At 35.9% G+C, this 16,028-nt stretch overlaps 1 protein-coding gene across 3 annotated transcripts in view; it reads left to right on the top strand.

Annotated features, from left to right (window-relative positions):
- The window catches only part of AP3B1 (adaptor related protein complex 3 subunit beta 1), a 178,651-nt gene extending 166,232 nt beyond the window's left edge, over nucleotides 1-12,419 (top strand). For all 3 annotated transcript variants that reach the window (XM_068422056.1, XM_068422055.1, XM_068422057.1), the window contains one exon: nucleotides 11,662-12,419. In XM_068422056.1, the coding sequence (XP_068278157.1) occupies nucleotides 11,662-11,815 (154 nt within the window). In that variant the 3' untranslated portion in view covers nucleotides 11,816-12,419. The remainder of the gene's footprint in view (nucleotides 1-11,661) is intronic.
- Nucleotides 12,420-16,028: the final 3,609 nt, after the last annotated feature.

A 16,028-nucleotide genomic window follows, 5' to 3' on the forward strand; every position in this document is an offset into this window, starting at 1 on the left:
GCTTTAGCCCCCTGAATTTTGCTATTTCAAAAAACAGCAAAGTATCTTCTTTTAAAGCAAAGAACGACGTTTTTCTTTGAAATTTTGCTGACTGAGATGGCTGTTTGGGATGGTGAGAATCTTGTAGACTACACAGGACTAATAACCTGATCTTTCTCTTTCTTGGATTTAGTCTTTTTTGCATCGCTGAGTATTTGTATTGCATTGCATTAACATAAACCCAGCTGGATTTTCCTATGTATTTGATACGGTCAATGATAAAATTCTGTTTCACCATAAAAACACGGTACAGCTAGTGCAATTGCACTGAAATGATTGTCACTATTGACACCTGCTCCTCCATGAAAGAGTCCTCATTTGTTTCATCCCTGAGGGATCTGTACAGCCTGCATTCTCATCATCAATTCAAAGACTGGGTGAGGGTGTCAATCAAGAGAGACTGGAGTGTCTGCAGTATACAGGTGTTCTCTGTCTTTACCCTATCCATTGCATGAGATTTATCGCATGGGGATGGATTGTTTTGTGACTGAGTCTCGAAAAGGCTCCCGAAAATAATAGCTTAGTTCCTAGCTCAGCCACACGTTTCCTGATTGTAGATAAGTTTCTAGTTTGATCTTACTTTCTCTTGCTCTTTTTTTTCTTTAAAGGAGGTTTTCCACAAAACAGTCTGTGACCAACAGTAAATAAATTGAAGATGTACCTCCTGTTGGGTATACTCCTTCAGAGACAGTGGTTGAAGGCATGTTCTGGTCGGGCTGAAGTATTCAGAGTGCTTTAGAGCATCCTGAAATCTTCTTTTCTATTTTTGATTCAAAATAGAATGTATTTAGTCTGCCACAGTAGTTACAGAATAGTTTGCATTTATAACATCCATCAGGCAAAAAAAAAATGTTTATAACAACTTAAATGGCCTACCAGAAATGCTCAGCAATGATAAGAACTTAGAAAATAGCCCTTCGTTTGCTTCAGCATAAATAACTGGAATTCACAGATACTATGTAGTCATAATTGCGCCTGGTTTTTACTGGGAACAGGGATGGGAACATTAACTAATTGATACTGTGATGAACTTGTTCATCTTTTAAATAGCAATACAGTATCATTAAAGTAAATCCTAGATTTAGATGACTGAGTATTTGAGATAGAGATTAAATAATGAATACTTTCAAAACTCTGAAACAAATGACTAAAATATTTATATATATATATATAAAAAAAAGTATACATATATTTGGATTAAATCAGCTCTGCCATGAGAGTGAACAACAAATGTGAGTCTCTTCTTGCAAAATCTCATGGATGCAAGAAGCGTGCTATGTTTTATTTGTGACACATACAGCATTTCAGGATGATAAAATGTCACCTTTTACCTTGACAAAGCAGTTACGGACTCAAGAAAAATATGTTAAAAGTGAATGTTTTTCTTTTTAGATAGTATTGTCATTTGTCTTGTTTGTTTTATTGCAAGTGGTATTTGGGGAAAAAAATTATATACAAGAACTTGTTTCAGCTTGTCATGCTATTCTGTGAGGAGTACTTGAGTTCGCTTCTTGGAAGTGTTTAGTACATACCCTTTTACTCAGGAAAAGAAGTACTATTTTTAAACTGACGTTCTGTGCTGTACTTAATGACGGCTAATGCCAAGAAATTTATGTTGCCTCGTACTGTAATATACTCATTCAAAATGAAATTGTATAGTTTAACAATAGTAGTGTATCTAATGGACATGAACAGGTGCATGTTTCTTGTTTTTTTTCAGTCTAAACATATTTGCACTCATGACGAAGATGATGTCATGCTGGGGGGACCCAATTACTGCTTTTTAAATTGATAACCCTATTTAAGATTGTATTTTTGCACCAAGTAAAAACACTTAGAGCAAATATAATGAAGATTTGAAAATAAATGCTTGGAACAAATATTAACAGAATAGCATGCAGTCATCAATGAAAACTGAAATAAATGTACAGTCATCAAATACATCAGCTATATATCAGTCCGTATCACAGTATAAGCAACACTTTCTTACATGCATTCTTACATACGGCTACTGATTTTTTGTATTTACTTGAAATGTAATAATTTAACCGTTAACTGAGTGTAGAACAAAATGCCAGATAATACAGTTGATTCTATTTTAAACTCTCTTTTCAGACCTGTTTTATTTGAAGTGATAGCTGCAAAAATTTTGAACTCATTAGCCAATATATGTATCAGAACACAAAGGTGCAGATTTATATTCATATATTTGCAAAATAAGTTTGCTGTACTATTTTACTTCTTTATGTGTAGCTACCTGCTCTTCAAATGAGTTTATACAAGCTATTAAAGTACTGGGCCTTGTAAGGCTGCGTATGGTGCATTCTTATGTCCTTAATAGGATTTAACTATTTTATGTATTGATTTCTCTTGCTTTTGTTGTCAAGGGGAAACATTATTTCAATTTTAAAGGCTTCTTCTGAAAACAAGAATGTGAAATGCGTTTCAAAAGAGAATTTTTTTTGAACAGGAAATAGAAAAGTGTCTCCTTAAATGAGAAAACTTCAGGAAAAAATGTGTATTATTTTTCTTAGAATATTATTTCACAACAGTGATTAGTGTAATTGTTGCAATATACATAGCTCTTTCACTGTTCTGAGAACACTGTTTGTTCTGTTGTTTGTTAAAAATATTTTAAGAAATGAAAGGTTAGAAGTGGGTTGAGAAGTGCATAGATGTTGACAAAGTGGTTTCAAAAAGAATCAACTAAGGCACCAAGCTTGTCTTGTGATTCAGACCACATCTGTGGGCACCGTTTGAATATCTAAAGACAAAGACATTGAAAGAAAAGTTATTTATTCCTGCGGGGAATTAAATCAGTCTGAATAACTACATTTAGGGACCAAGTATTTTTCAGTTGAAGTTTGTCTGCTGTTTGTTGTCAGTGGGGAAAGTCAACCAGGAATTTTTCCATCTTCAAGATGAGAGGATACATAATTGAGGACATTTACTCCCTCAAAGTTGATTCTTCTGTGGACCATCACTTCAGCTCCCTGTATCTACTTGGGCAATAATATTCGTTGCTTCATATATCAAAAATAAATTCTAGGCTGTTCTCTTATATTTCAAAATGTGGTGAGATTAAGACACTATTCAACTCAAGATTTTCAGTGATTTTCTTTTTAAGCGACACAAGCCTTATTTATCCATAAATGCCCTTCATGCTAGTGTTACTTTCAAGATGTGTTGCTTATTCCTCTCAGATGAATATTCTAAAAGTTCCTCAGGTCTGTTCCTCCTTTATTCATTTTCAGCTTCATAACCTTCTACCAGGATAGGTAATCTTCATTTTCTTCACTTTGACTATAGCAAAAGACAACAGATGATGGTAGAATGAAAAGACTAGTTGCAGACTTTGCTTTAATCTTAAACAGACTTGAATGCTCTTATGAACCTCTTGAAGTGTCAAAATACTGTCTACTATTACGTAAGGCCCTCTGCGTGAAGGAGGGGCGTGTCAGGGTAAATTGTCTTAGAAAGAAAATAATGGAAGTACACATAGAAAACATTTCTTTCCGCTACCTGCAAAAAATGGTGCAAAAGCTTTTGATGTGCTGGCAGTAGCATACAGCTGAAAAGTCCATTCAGACCCGGGATCGCAAACTGGATTTGCTTCTTCACTAGTTCACTTTGTTTTATGCTTGTGTGATTCCATTGACGTCAGAATGTAATGTGTAATGGGATGGAGAATCAGGCCATCTTGAACTGCTTACCTCTCTGCCTTCCACTTCTTGAAGCATTTGTTAAAACAGGATGCACTGTACTCTAGTAGGTTATTTCCCTCAATGACCATGGCTCTACAAAATGATGCAAGGTAGAGCACCTTCTCCATGTTTCTCATTCTTGAAGATTTTACTTGCACATTTCCCAGTTAGTCAGTGAGATAAAAATCTGAACCCATCAGGGTGGATATGAAGAATGAATTTTAGTCAACCTCAACTCGTTTAATAGTCCATTGAACAAGTCTGTGGCTGCTTTTATATTTTGGAAGGAATTCACAATTAGTAACAGGAAATAGTAGGGTTAGAAAGCGAGCAGTCATCTACATATCTCTATTCTGCAGTTCATCAGGATGGCCTTAACCATTGACCACCAGTCTGAGACACATGACATCATTAACTTCAGTCCTCTAACTGAGATGGTCAAGTCTGTAATTTCAACAACCCAATATGGGTTGTTGGAGTAAATCAAACCTCAGCTTCTTTCAGCACTGTTGAGGTTTTGGAGTAAATCAAACCTCAGCTTCTTTCAGCACTGAAGCCTTAATATGCTTCAGAAAAGCCATTTCCCATTTTGAAATAATGAGTTTAATATCCTTCTCTGTTACAGTCTTGAAAATGGTCATTCTAATAGCCATCTCTTCTTTCTAGAGATCACCAGAACTTGCAGAGGGAGGCTTCTTATCTCTTAGCGTGTTGTCATGGTAGACATCTGAATTAGCAGCAAACAAGCTAGCTTTTAAACAAGAAGCACAAAACAGCACTTCTGCTCATTGCTGGAGCAGGTCTAACTAGCTCAAGCACAGCATTGCATGCAGTGACTATGCTGCTTCTGGGACCTGTATTTTTAAGGACACTTGACTGCAGATACTCCAGTTTGTTCAGAGCTTGCTGTGTATAGTACATCATTTTTTAGCGTACCCATGACCTATGTGATTTTGTGAATAAGCAAGTATTGAACAAGATGTAAAATATCTTCCACCTGTCTTTTGGAGGCTTGCATTATTATCCTTTAGCAAAATCAAAAGCATACTGTATAAATCATGTAAGCACACTGCAATGGATGAGCATTGAAATCCTGAAGAACATGAAAGCAGCTAGACCCAACACAGAAACTTGCATAAAATTCTTAAAAACAGAAATCCAAGGATCAACACTTGTTTTTCACTAGCCTTTATTCCCCACCCCATGCATCAGCCTGACAGTCTGGTTGTATTCACCCCTTTTTATCATTTTGCAACCTGTCATGTCCCATTTATAGTATATTGGCAGACTGATTCTCAAAGGAAAGAGGGTTTTGTTTACAGACAATTTTGATTATCAGAGAATGGCGTGCTTAGTAATCAGTTATCCTCTCCACATCTTTTTAATCCAGCAACACTTAATGTGCGGAGAAAAGGTATGCGATTGTGCATGTATGTGGGTAGGTTTGTATTGAACAAAACCCCATTTAAAGACGTCCACCTGGAAAATTTCTCAGTGTATGTCATCTTCCAATTTGTACTAAATTTGGAAGAATTCTCAGGCAGAAAGTTGGTGATCAGACCCCATCAGCTTACCATAACTAACAACTGCATCTGCTTCCAGCATGTCAGAAGGGAAGGGCTATCACCGATCTGTTGAGGATAAACATAGCATAGAAATTTCTGAGAAATATAAATTGTTTATAGTTATTCCATTGGAATCCAAACATGTGTTCTTGGTAGCTGACAGAGAGGTCTTACAAATCCAGGAAGACTTTTTAGAAGACCTTTTCTGCTCTGTGTGCACACAGAAATCTTCCCTAAGATTTTTTACTAAGCAATTCGTCTGTTGGAGAGCTCAAATGAAGTGAAATCTACCTCTTATGTTTTCTTGATTTATGACAGAAGTAATTCTAGCTTTTTTAAAAAAAAAGCCCAGCTAGGATGACTGTTTATATTTCTTTTGTCGGCCAAGACTAGAAGTATTTCTGGTTAGTTACTGCTCTTAGGTAAATATTTTTATTCCTAGAGAAAATGAAAACTGAAAATTTAAATATGAAAGTACTCACTCAGTAGTTTCTACTAGGTATTTCTTAATTTCTTAATCAAATCCTGATGTTCCAAAACCTTGACATTTTCTCCCTGCTAACAAAAGGGTCCTGTATGTAGTAATACACTTTTCACGTCTTACCAGCATATGAAGTTTTTGATTAATGGGTACAAAATACTTGATCAACAGAATGGCTTTCTACAGCATCATTTTAAGGCACTTACCATTTTACATATATTATTGTATTTAAGGAGCTTGCATGTGGATTGCAAAATTTAAAAATAACTTGAAGAAATTAAATTTGAGCTTAACGTTGAAAGAATATGAGTGAGTCATTTTACATGTGAGGTTAATCAAAATAGATTGTTCTAGCCTAGCGTATCTGCTGTCCACTAGAGGGCAGCACTGCTTTTGTATCTGAATGCTATAAAGTGAAAAATGTGTGCGGCATTTTCCATGAAAAACAAACAGGAACCTTCTGAGCCAGTTGTTTAAACAGAAAACATTTAACACTTAAATAACAGAATGGAAAAATATCTTTGATTTTAAGGATCTCTGAGCAAGTTTAATGTTTTAATATATTTCTGGAAGGTAACTTACTTTCTTGGAATGAAATAATTTTTCTGCAAATTAAAATTTATAGCCTGTTTTTAAAAGGGACTGTATGTAATTCTCAAATGCTTATCATATTAAATGCCTGATTCTTTAAGAAAAATAAAAAGAATAGACTAGATGAGAAAACAAAACAGATTGAGTATTGCAATTATAATTTTCTAGATCTGTGGACCAAATATTTTGATTCAAGCTTTTAGCTTGTTGAAGTTTTGGGGAGGAGAGATAAATACGTATATATAAAAATGCTGAAATTTTTTAGCTAAAGGTAAATTTGGAGGATGATAAAAAGTTCATACAGCATCTTTTTGAATGTGTAGAGTAGTGCTATGTATTGGACAATAAGTTCAGATGATTCACTTGCATTCCTGCATTTTTGTTAGAGGTACAGTGCAACTGCTTACTGGCCACTGAGGACAAACTCAAAATCTATTTTGGCAATAGAACTAAAAATAGTAAAAATATAGTACAGATTTAACTGCAATTTATTTTACAATTTTATTATTTTATTAAACCCAAAAAATAGTTAATGTTGGAAATAATTACATTATGGTAATGAATTAGGTATTTTGAACAATTTATTCTAAGATAGTGTTAAGGTAGCATGAAATGTACTGGAAAAAAGAAAACATCAAATTATCATAATATTATTTTTAAGGTAAATATTAATCAAATTCTATTACTAATAACCAATGTTAAACAAGGTTTTTTTCTGAGAGGCTAAAATCACCAGGTTAAGGAAAAGATCCTTCTTTTCATGAGTATATTTCTGCTTATGTTTTTGTATTAAGTCTACTCTATGCCCAGGTCAGAAATAATACATAGTAATGCTATTCCGAATACTTCTTTTTCACGTTCTACAGCTTTCTCAGAGAACGAATGCAAGTAATTAGTAATTTAGCCAATTTTTAGATTAAATATTGGTTTAAAAGTCAAACCTGTACATAGATAGAATTTATCAGAGTAAGGTGAAGATTCAGAGTACTGAAACTATAAATATTTTTCTTGTCCCATTGATGCAATGGAAGGTACTTCATAGTTTTTCATTCTTATATTTACAAATTGAAGACTAATTCACAGCAGTATTTTTTTCCCCTTTGAATATATTCATTGCATAACTTGATTACACATTTGTCAACTTTGGACTAATTATTTTTCTACAGCTAGGGCAGGGCATTGCATCTTCTGATCGTCTTTCTTACTAATAGGATTCTGTCTGCTTCAGCAGGCAGTAATTGAAGGCTTCATGTGCAAGATTTAAAGAAAGGGTGGAGGAAAAAAAAAGTTTTAGCCTCCATGGGCCATTGTCACTGCTTCTGCTAAGCAGTAGAACAGAAAAAGTAGAAAATTTAGCTTGAATAGAAAAATGAAAGAGGAAGAAAAGCGCCCGACATGAGAGAACATCTGTTTTAGTGCTGTTGAATTATGCGTAACAAACCCTGCTCTGCTGTAAACAAATGTCCCGATAATGAGTGTTCAGATGTCAATATACTTTCTCAAATGTTGAATTTTAAAGAGCCGATTTTGAGTGAGTTACTCTTTTGCTGTCTTTTCACTGGTGTGGAATTTTCCTAACCTTTCCCCATAAAAATGCCTCTCCTGTATGTTGCAGCTATCTTCTGTCTACAAATAAAGGGAAAATAAGTGCTAGTCTATAGTTAGGCTAGTCATCATTACAAAGCCAGTGTTTGGCAAATGCTATCACATTGTACTAGCTGATACTCTGTGTTTTCCCTTTATATCAAATATAAATCAAATATTTCTGTGTGATAATCATTAACAACTCTTATTTTCATGGAAAGTGACCAAGAATATGTACTTGATTTTTAACTCTTGAAAGACTGAATTACTTTCTAAAAATATACACTGCCTTACTGATGTTGATTTAGGATTTGATTCTTAATATGTATTTCCTTACCTACTGACAGGTACTGTATTTAAGTAAAAATAATCTATGAACTCCTTCTCTTTTTTTGCATGTCACATAGCCTCAGAATATTTAACATTCTTTTTTAAATAGAAAAATATTGGAAAAACTCAGAATGTGCAAATGTATCTCACATTGTTAAGTTTCTAATATGTCTTGACTTTTTTAAATGGTGAAAGTATTAACAGCTTCAAATCTTCATGAATACTTTTAATGATGTGAAATCAGGTTTAGAATTAATATTATCACAGAAAGAAGGCTAGAAAATAACTGCAATATAGCAGAAATAGTAATCTTGAAACTATTAGTAAGTATTTGGTTCTGTTTTCTGAACGGTGTTCTCATTTACTTTCATTTTTTTCGTGTTCACTGATGCATCCTTTCTTGCAACAGAACCATGCTCATAATATGATGTCTTATATTAAGACTTGTCCTTAGGACAAATTCTTTGTTTTGGACCTACACACAACCAATTTGCAAGCTAGATTTTAACGTACAGTAGTGCAGTTTCCAAGGCTTATTTCAGTCTATGAATTCTGATTGGTTTTGTTATTTTTTTCAATTTTTTTTGTGTTCAAATTCTAACCTTTAAGGCAGTATCAACTTTTAGAAAAAGTAAAAAATAATTACTGACTTTGTGGGGAAAATGAAAGTTTATCACAAAGAATAAATACCTACTATATAGAATGATTATTTTTGGTGCTGAAAGATTTTTTTAATGGCTTTCTGATCTCAGTATTTAATTGAACACAACACACATTTTGGAAAACACACGTGGGCTTATGATAAGAGTAAGTGTATAAATGTGTGCTTAGTCAAAAATACAGCTATTAAACAAGTCCTTCAATGACCGTGTATTTAAAACATCTAAATAATTAGCAGATTAGCTTTACTGCTAGTGTCTTCTAACCAAAAGTCAACTGCTTCATCCTTTTATAACTGTATTTAGTTTCACAGATCATATAAGCGTCTTTATGTTATAACTCTCTTTAGAAACGAAATTATCTTCCCTGTTTTAAGGAGTAGATTTTGATTTCCGAAGTTCAAAAGCATTGGTAAACCCATTGTGTGATTGTTCTTCTGTACACCCTTTTTCAATGGTGGAATAAGTCATCCCGTTGTGTTACAATTGTTTTTTCACTAAGTGATTCCAGATCGGTGACCATTGATACAAACCGATTAGCCACTGCTAGTTATGCATACTAACACTTTGTGTAAAATTATCCGAGCAGCAGACTCTTTGCATCTTGCAAACTACATACAAACTCACATTTTATTGATTTTACGTGTATTGTTCAGAGGTATGGAAAAGTACTATTGATCCCCTATGTGATTTTGCAGATCCACACGTAAAAAGATCAGCGCAAAACTCGTCTCTGATGCTTTGGGCCACCTTGGCTTTTGCAGAACGCTGACTTTGTATCACTTTCAGGTTTTAATAGAAGAGGGTAAAATCAAGCCTCGGGGCTATGAAACACAGCAGGAGCGCCAACTACCAACCTATTTATGTGCATACTCAGACATAATCTGCTTCTGTGTTGTCCCAAGACACAACTGTTAAGTAAATAAAGTGACTAATAAGACTATTGTTTCTATAATTATCCCCCTGTCAAAATCAACAAGAGAAATAGTGATCTTCTGCATGGCAGTGCAAATAGATGAAATCATGGATATAACTAGCTAAGTAGATAATTTTTATAGCAGTAATGTTGTTTTAGAACCTCCTATTAAACGGAGAGGTCTTTGAATGTATCTATAATCCGGACAAAAGAAATAGATTGACCTGTGATGGGTGACATTAGAGAAGTGCCCCATGTTTCCTTAATTAGTATAAAGTGTTATGAGATTTTGATATGCTTAGTTTAAAAAGAAAAAAGACAGAAATTACTTCTCGTTTAAAAAGAACCTGCTTCCTGCTTAAGTGGCTAATATTTTAATTAAGTCTGGAGTGAAGTTTTTTGAGTATCTCCTGATAAACTCCCTCCTTTATGTTGATGGTAATTAAACAGATCCCCAAGGGCTTTGGGTAGGCGCTTTGCAAGGCGCATGCTAATTGTCAGACATGAGACACTGACCAGTTGGTTTGCTCTTGAATAGCCCACAGCTTGCTGTCAGCCCAGCAGTTTGATTTTTCTGTATTGTGAGCTGTTGTCAGGGCTAACTGGGTCCTATTGTGACTGAAGATGTTGTGCAAATTGAGGCAGATGGCTCTGATTCAGACATGTGTCATTCAGAAAGAGAAGAGGAGATTGGCCCTTCAAAGTGGGGTCAGACTGAGTCACAGACCTGCTCTACACTTGTTAGTGTTTTCAAAAGCCCATGTGCAGCAACTTTGTTGTTGTCAAGTAACCAAGGTGGGGGAAAAAAAAAAAACAAACAAAAAAGCAAAAAAAAGCATGGTGTGCTCCTTGTGGAAGGTGGAAGATGGAAGATGAGGCTGTTGCTGTCCTCTTCTGTTGACATCCTCTTCCTTCCATCTCTTGGGCCTGGCTGTGCATGCAGAATGAATTAACAGGATTGACAGAAGTTCATTGTGCTTAAAATAGCTTTTCAGTCAATTGTGGTGCTTAAAAGGCTAGTTTTGCTTTTATTTCCATGTAATTAGTGGGTTCTTCATGTCTTGGAATTTAATAATGGTGCAATAGTCCTAACTTTTGTTTATCTGATTGATTGGGGTTTTCTTTATTATTTGCTTTGTAGGATTTTTAGTAATTATAAAGTATTTAGAAATATTCGCCACATTTTTATGGTTAATAATTCACAGATAAATTCACAGATTGAATTATTTGGTGTCTTGCTGTTGCCATAATTTGAAATGATCGTGTTGGATGTTTATAACTTTGACTATTTTTAGTTTGAATTAATTCCTAAGGTGGCAGGACGATGCACTTTTCTGAAAGTACAACAATTTGGCTTTTTGGAAGTGTTTTACATTTAGCATAGTTACATTTTCTTCGGGGCACCAAATAATGATAGTTATCCATGGAAAACTCCATACAGATGAATTCAAGTTGCCAGTGTGCACAAGTATTGTAGATGAACTGAAGAATCAGAATTTACATAAAGATTTTCTTTAAATAGAGTTTAGTTTGTACTATTAAATACACAATTTTGCATAATAGTTTTTTGTCCTTCTTAAATGCAAAAATATTTACATAATGCTGAACAAATTCTTTCTGAAGAATTTATGGAGGTTTTTATGGTTTATCCCCTGAAATGCATTAATGAAATTGAGGCATTTTATTATATTTGAGCTCATTTAACTTTTGCAGGAGAAATATTAGCAGTCTTTGACCTTAAGATCCTCAGTGATTTGTCTTTTTTCTTTTTTATTTTTCCTTCCCCCTCCAGGTTTGCAGCTAAGACTGTGCACAGTGGGTCACTGATGCTAGTCACAGTGGAGCTGAAGGAGAGCTCTACAGCACAGCTCATCATAAACACCGAGAAAACTGTGATTGGTTCTGTTCTGCTGCGGGAGCTGAAGCCTGTCCTGTCCCAGGGGTAACCTGCTTACATCTGGACTTCAGAATCTGGCACACAACAAAAGTGCCTGGCATCCACTACTGCTGCCTTTCATTTATAATAATAGCCCTTCCATCTGGCGGTGGGGGAAGAATACACTCTTGACATTCTTGTCTTCTGCTTTAGAATGCTAGTGTGTATCTATCATGTATGCAAGTCCTTTCCTTTTTTCCTGCTTGCTAACCAAAGAACATATATTTTACTGTCAGTTATCTGCACTTTTAAATGTTTTTCCCATTTGTTCTACCCTAGTCCTTCCCTCTCTGCTCCCTTCCCCCGCTACCTTTCTTCCCCATCGCTTTTCCCCACTGTAGTGGACAAATACTAGATAATAAAGTTCAAGGAAAATCACACTGCTTGAAAGCTGAGCTAAAATGGCAGGTAAATTCCAGCAACATATACAACAGCTACGTGGTTCAGAGAGGTTTTGGTGTGTAAGTGTAAAAATACAATGGGTACAGCAAAATGGTGTTTGCTTTCTGGAAATGCTTGTAAGCCTGAACTCCTCTGTTAAGAACATTGTTCCCACCTACTGCCATTTTCTCAAATATTTCTCTTAAGATGACAATAAAGTAGTGCTATGAGCAGAGGCTCCCTCTTTCTTATTTTGGTAGAGAACTGATAATGATGATCACCAGTATTGTATATCACTGGTTAATTAAAGTAAATATTAACAAGGTAACAGAGTTTACTGGCAAAAAATGCCCTCAACAGAAATGTACATGTTCTTAATCAACATTTACATTATTTTCTGAAGTCCTAATCCTGCAATAAGTTTTTTCTTCAATTACATTTTTCAAGTGTGATGTAGAAGTTATTCAAACAGATGAAAAATTATTAATTGTAGAAAATACCATCATCTCAGAGAAAATGCAGATTGGTCTAGATGGTGTTTGATATTAAGACTCAGTGAGAAGGTGGAGAGGGAAGGGTGCAGAACCATGCTTCCTGAGAAAAGACTGAACTGCAAAACCTTCAGCCATGTTTGCAAAGGAGAAAACAAACAAGAATTATTTCTTGTACCACAGTATAAAAGGAAAGCATATTAATGCTATGTGAGTCACATGTTGCTGAGTAATTTCTTCCTCCCTAGAGTACTTTATACACTTTAAAAGTGAAGCCCAGATACATGTGTATAGTAAGGATATTTGGGGAGTTTCTGGTATTAATTTACATTTTTTAACACTTTGTGACTTGGTCCAGTGGTTCAATAACTCTTGGTACAGGTATGTGGGCTGCTGATGTGATTTGAAAATTTATGCTGCCTTTCCCAACTAGTAATTTGGAGATAAACTTTCTTTGAAGACATATTTAAATAGTAAAATATCTGTGCACGCAGTAAAGCTCAGCTGTTCAGGAACCTAAACATGAGCACATGTACATGTCTTACATTAAGAGTAGAAGTTGCACTCAGTCATAATTCAGCCAGTTAACAGTAGTTAACAAGAGTTTCTTGGGTTTGCTGTATATAATTTTATTCACTTTCTTCCATACTTTTAATCATTTATAGAGGCATATTAAAGGTTATTAGAATATGAAGTAGGTAACTAGTCTAAATTGCAATCTAGAATTCACTTCAGAGTGATTTGCTTATACCAGGTAGTAGCAGCTCCTACCTCTGTAGGCAGGCTTTTCAATCAATCAGGAGCTGTGTACTGAGAACTACCTGGCTTCAGTGAGAATCTAGACCTGAGCAGCCTTGGAACGTACCTGTGTGCATGACTCAGGATGCGGGAGCAAGGCTAAAGCATAGTATTGCAGGACTGGTGAGGTGGGTTTTGCTAAGATGGTTAGGGAATTGTATCGAGGTCTAGTTTAGGGAGCAGGAAGTGAGGGTTAATTAAATTATGAAGGGTTCAAATCACAGAATCACAGAATCAACCAGGTTGGAAGAGACCTCTTGGGATCATCAAGTCCAACCATTGCCCTGACACCACCATGTCAACTAGACCATGGCACTAAGTGCCATGTCCAGTCTTTTTTTAAACACATCCAGAAATGGTGACCCCACCACCTCCCTGGGCAGCCCATTCCAATGTCTAATAACCCTTTCTGAGAAGAAATTCTTCCTAATGTCCAACCTGAACCTCCCCTGGCGAAGCTTGAGGCTATGTCCTCTTGTCCTATCGCTAGTTGCCCAGGAGAAGAGGCCAACTCCCACTCCACTACAACCTCCCTTCAGGTAGTTGTAGACTGCAATAAGGTCACCTCTGAGCCTCCTCTTCTCCAGGCTAAACAACCCCAGCTCCCTCAGCCATTCCTCATAGGTCAGACCCTCCAGACCCTTCACCAGCTTGGTCGCCCTCCTCTGGACTCGCTCCAACACCTCAACATCTTTCTTAAAGTGCGGGGCCCAGAACTGGACACAGTACTCAAGGTGCGGCCTCACCAGTGCCGAGTACAGAGGGATGATCACTTCCCTAGACCGGCTGGCTATACTATTCCTAATAGAGGCCAGGATGCCGTTGGCCTTCTTGGCCACCTGGGCACACTGCTGGCTCATGTTTAGCCGGCTGTCAATCAGCATCCCCAGGTCTCTTTCCGCCAGGCCGCTTTCTAACCACTCTTCCCCCAGCCTGTAGAGCTGCATGGGGTTGTTGTGGCCGAAGTGTAAGACCTGGCACTTGTTCTTGTTGAACCTCATGCCATTGGTCTCGGCCCATCTATCTAACCTGTCCAGATCCCTCTGTAGGGCCTTCCTACCCTCCAGCAGATTGACACTCCCACCCGAATGCAACAGAACCTGCAGAAACATAGCAAAACCAGTAACAACTATGAACTGAAATATATTATCATAAATAGGAAATTTGGGTATAATTTTATTAGCTGTTTAATTCACTCATGCTCAAGGTAAGTAAAACCTCAGAGAGACTCCAAGATGATTGTAAACTAGTCCAAGCTTTAACACTGATGCTGGTAGTTATGGATGGAAGAATTATGCAACAAGAGCAAAGGCAAACAGATGAGAGAAAGTTTCTGCGTAGTGAGAGATTGACAGTTTACCTCTTCTTTGCTTCCTGGTTGTTTCCACACATACATATATTCCCCCTTGTGAAGAGGAAGGGGTTTTTTCTTCTTTTTTTTTAAAATAACTGAATTTTCAAATTCAAATTTTCAAATCCAAAATAACTCAAAGAAAGAATAGAGTACATGTAAGAGTTGTTATGCTACTATGCTACTATGGATGGCAGAATATAAACGTAGGCATGATGCATCACAGTCAAAATAACATAATTTTTTTTCCTCTTATTTCACATTTTATGATGTTGTATAAAAGGACAATATATATTTTTTCCTGCCTACCCTGCCTTAATTCTAGTAACTAATTTCTAAAGAAAAATAGCAGAAATGGAAATAGGTCTAGAGCTAGGAACAAAATAATGGAAGATATAAATAGAATACCGTGTGAAAGGATAGTGGAAATAATGAAAGTGTTTTTAGAGCAGGGACATGATATAGTATATGAAATAATGAATGGCATAGAAAAGATAAATTGATAGAAAAGATAAATTGAGCTTTCCTGATGATCTTTTCTACTAACTATGGAACAAGGTGGCATTCTGTAACATTTCTAAAGCAATATATGTAAATTGGAAGAAGGAATTAACTGTTTTTCCCCTGTTTTTAAACACAACATGTACCAAAGCTCTGGTTATCCGCTGTCACAAGATAATATGATGTTTACTAAAGGTGGAACAAAACTGGAAATACACATTAGCAAAGGAATATACAGATATGTATGGGATAGGATACAAAGAAGCATAAGGGCTCTAAATCCTCTTGATCTGAGGCTTAGGCTAATTACTGATATATTTAGTGATGAAATCCTTTTCCACACTTTGTTTTGCAATGGTCCATTACCATAATTAGCATTAATTCTTTTTAAAAAATATTCAATTACTGAACTGTCTGGTTTTGCATACAATATTTTATATGCTTGAATTAATTTTTGCTTAGCACCTAAATGCCCTAACAAGGATTCTGGTAAGCAATGTACAGGTAAGTTGAATCGTCCCAAGCCCTCATCTGACTTTCAGTGTGTGCCTGAAGCAAGCGTGTGAGGATTGGACTCTGCTCCATTCAATTTCTGACAGTTTGTATTCCTCCCCTTCCCCATATTTTTGTTTGTTTTATCATAAAGTGCATGTTTTTATAACACTTATGTGTTATATTACATGTTTTGTGGTGCAGACACC

The sequence above is a fragment of the Nyctibius grandis genome, chromosome Z (genome assembly GCF_013368605.1).
Source record: "Nyctibius grandis isolate bNycGra1 chromosome Z, bNycGra1.pri, whole genome shotgun sequence".
In the NCBI taxonomy this organism is placed as follows: domain Eukaryota; kingdom Metazoa; phylum Chordata; class Aves; order Nyctibiiformes; family Nyctibiidae; genus Nyctibius; species Nyctibius grandis.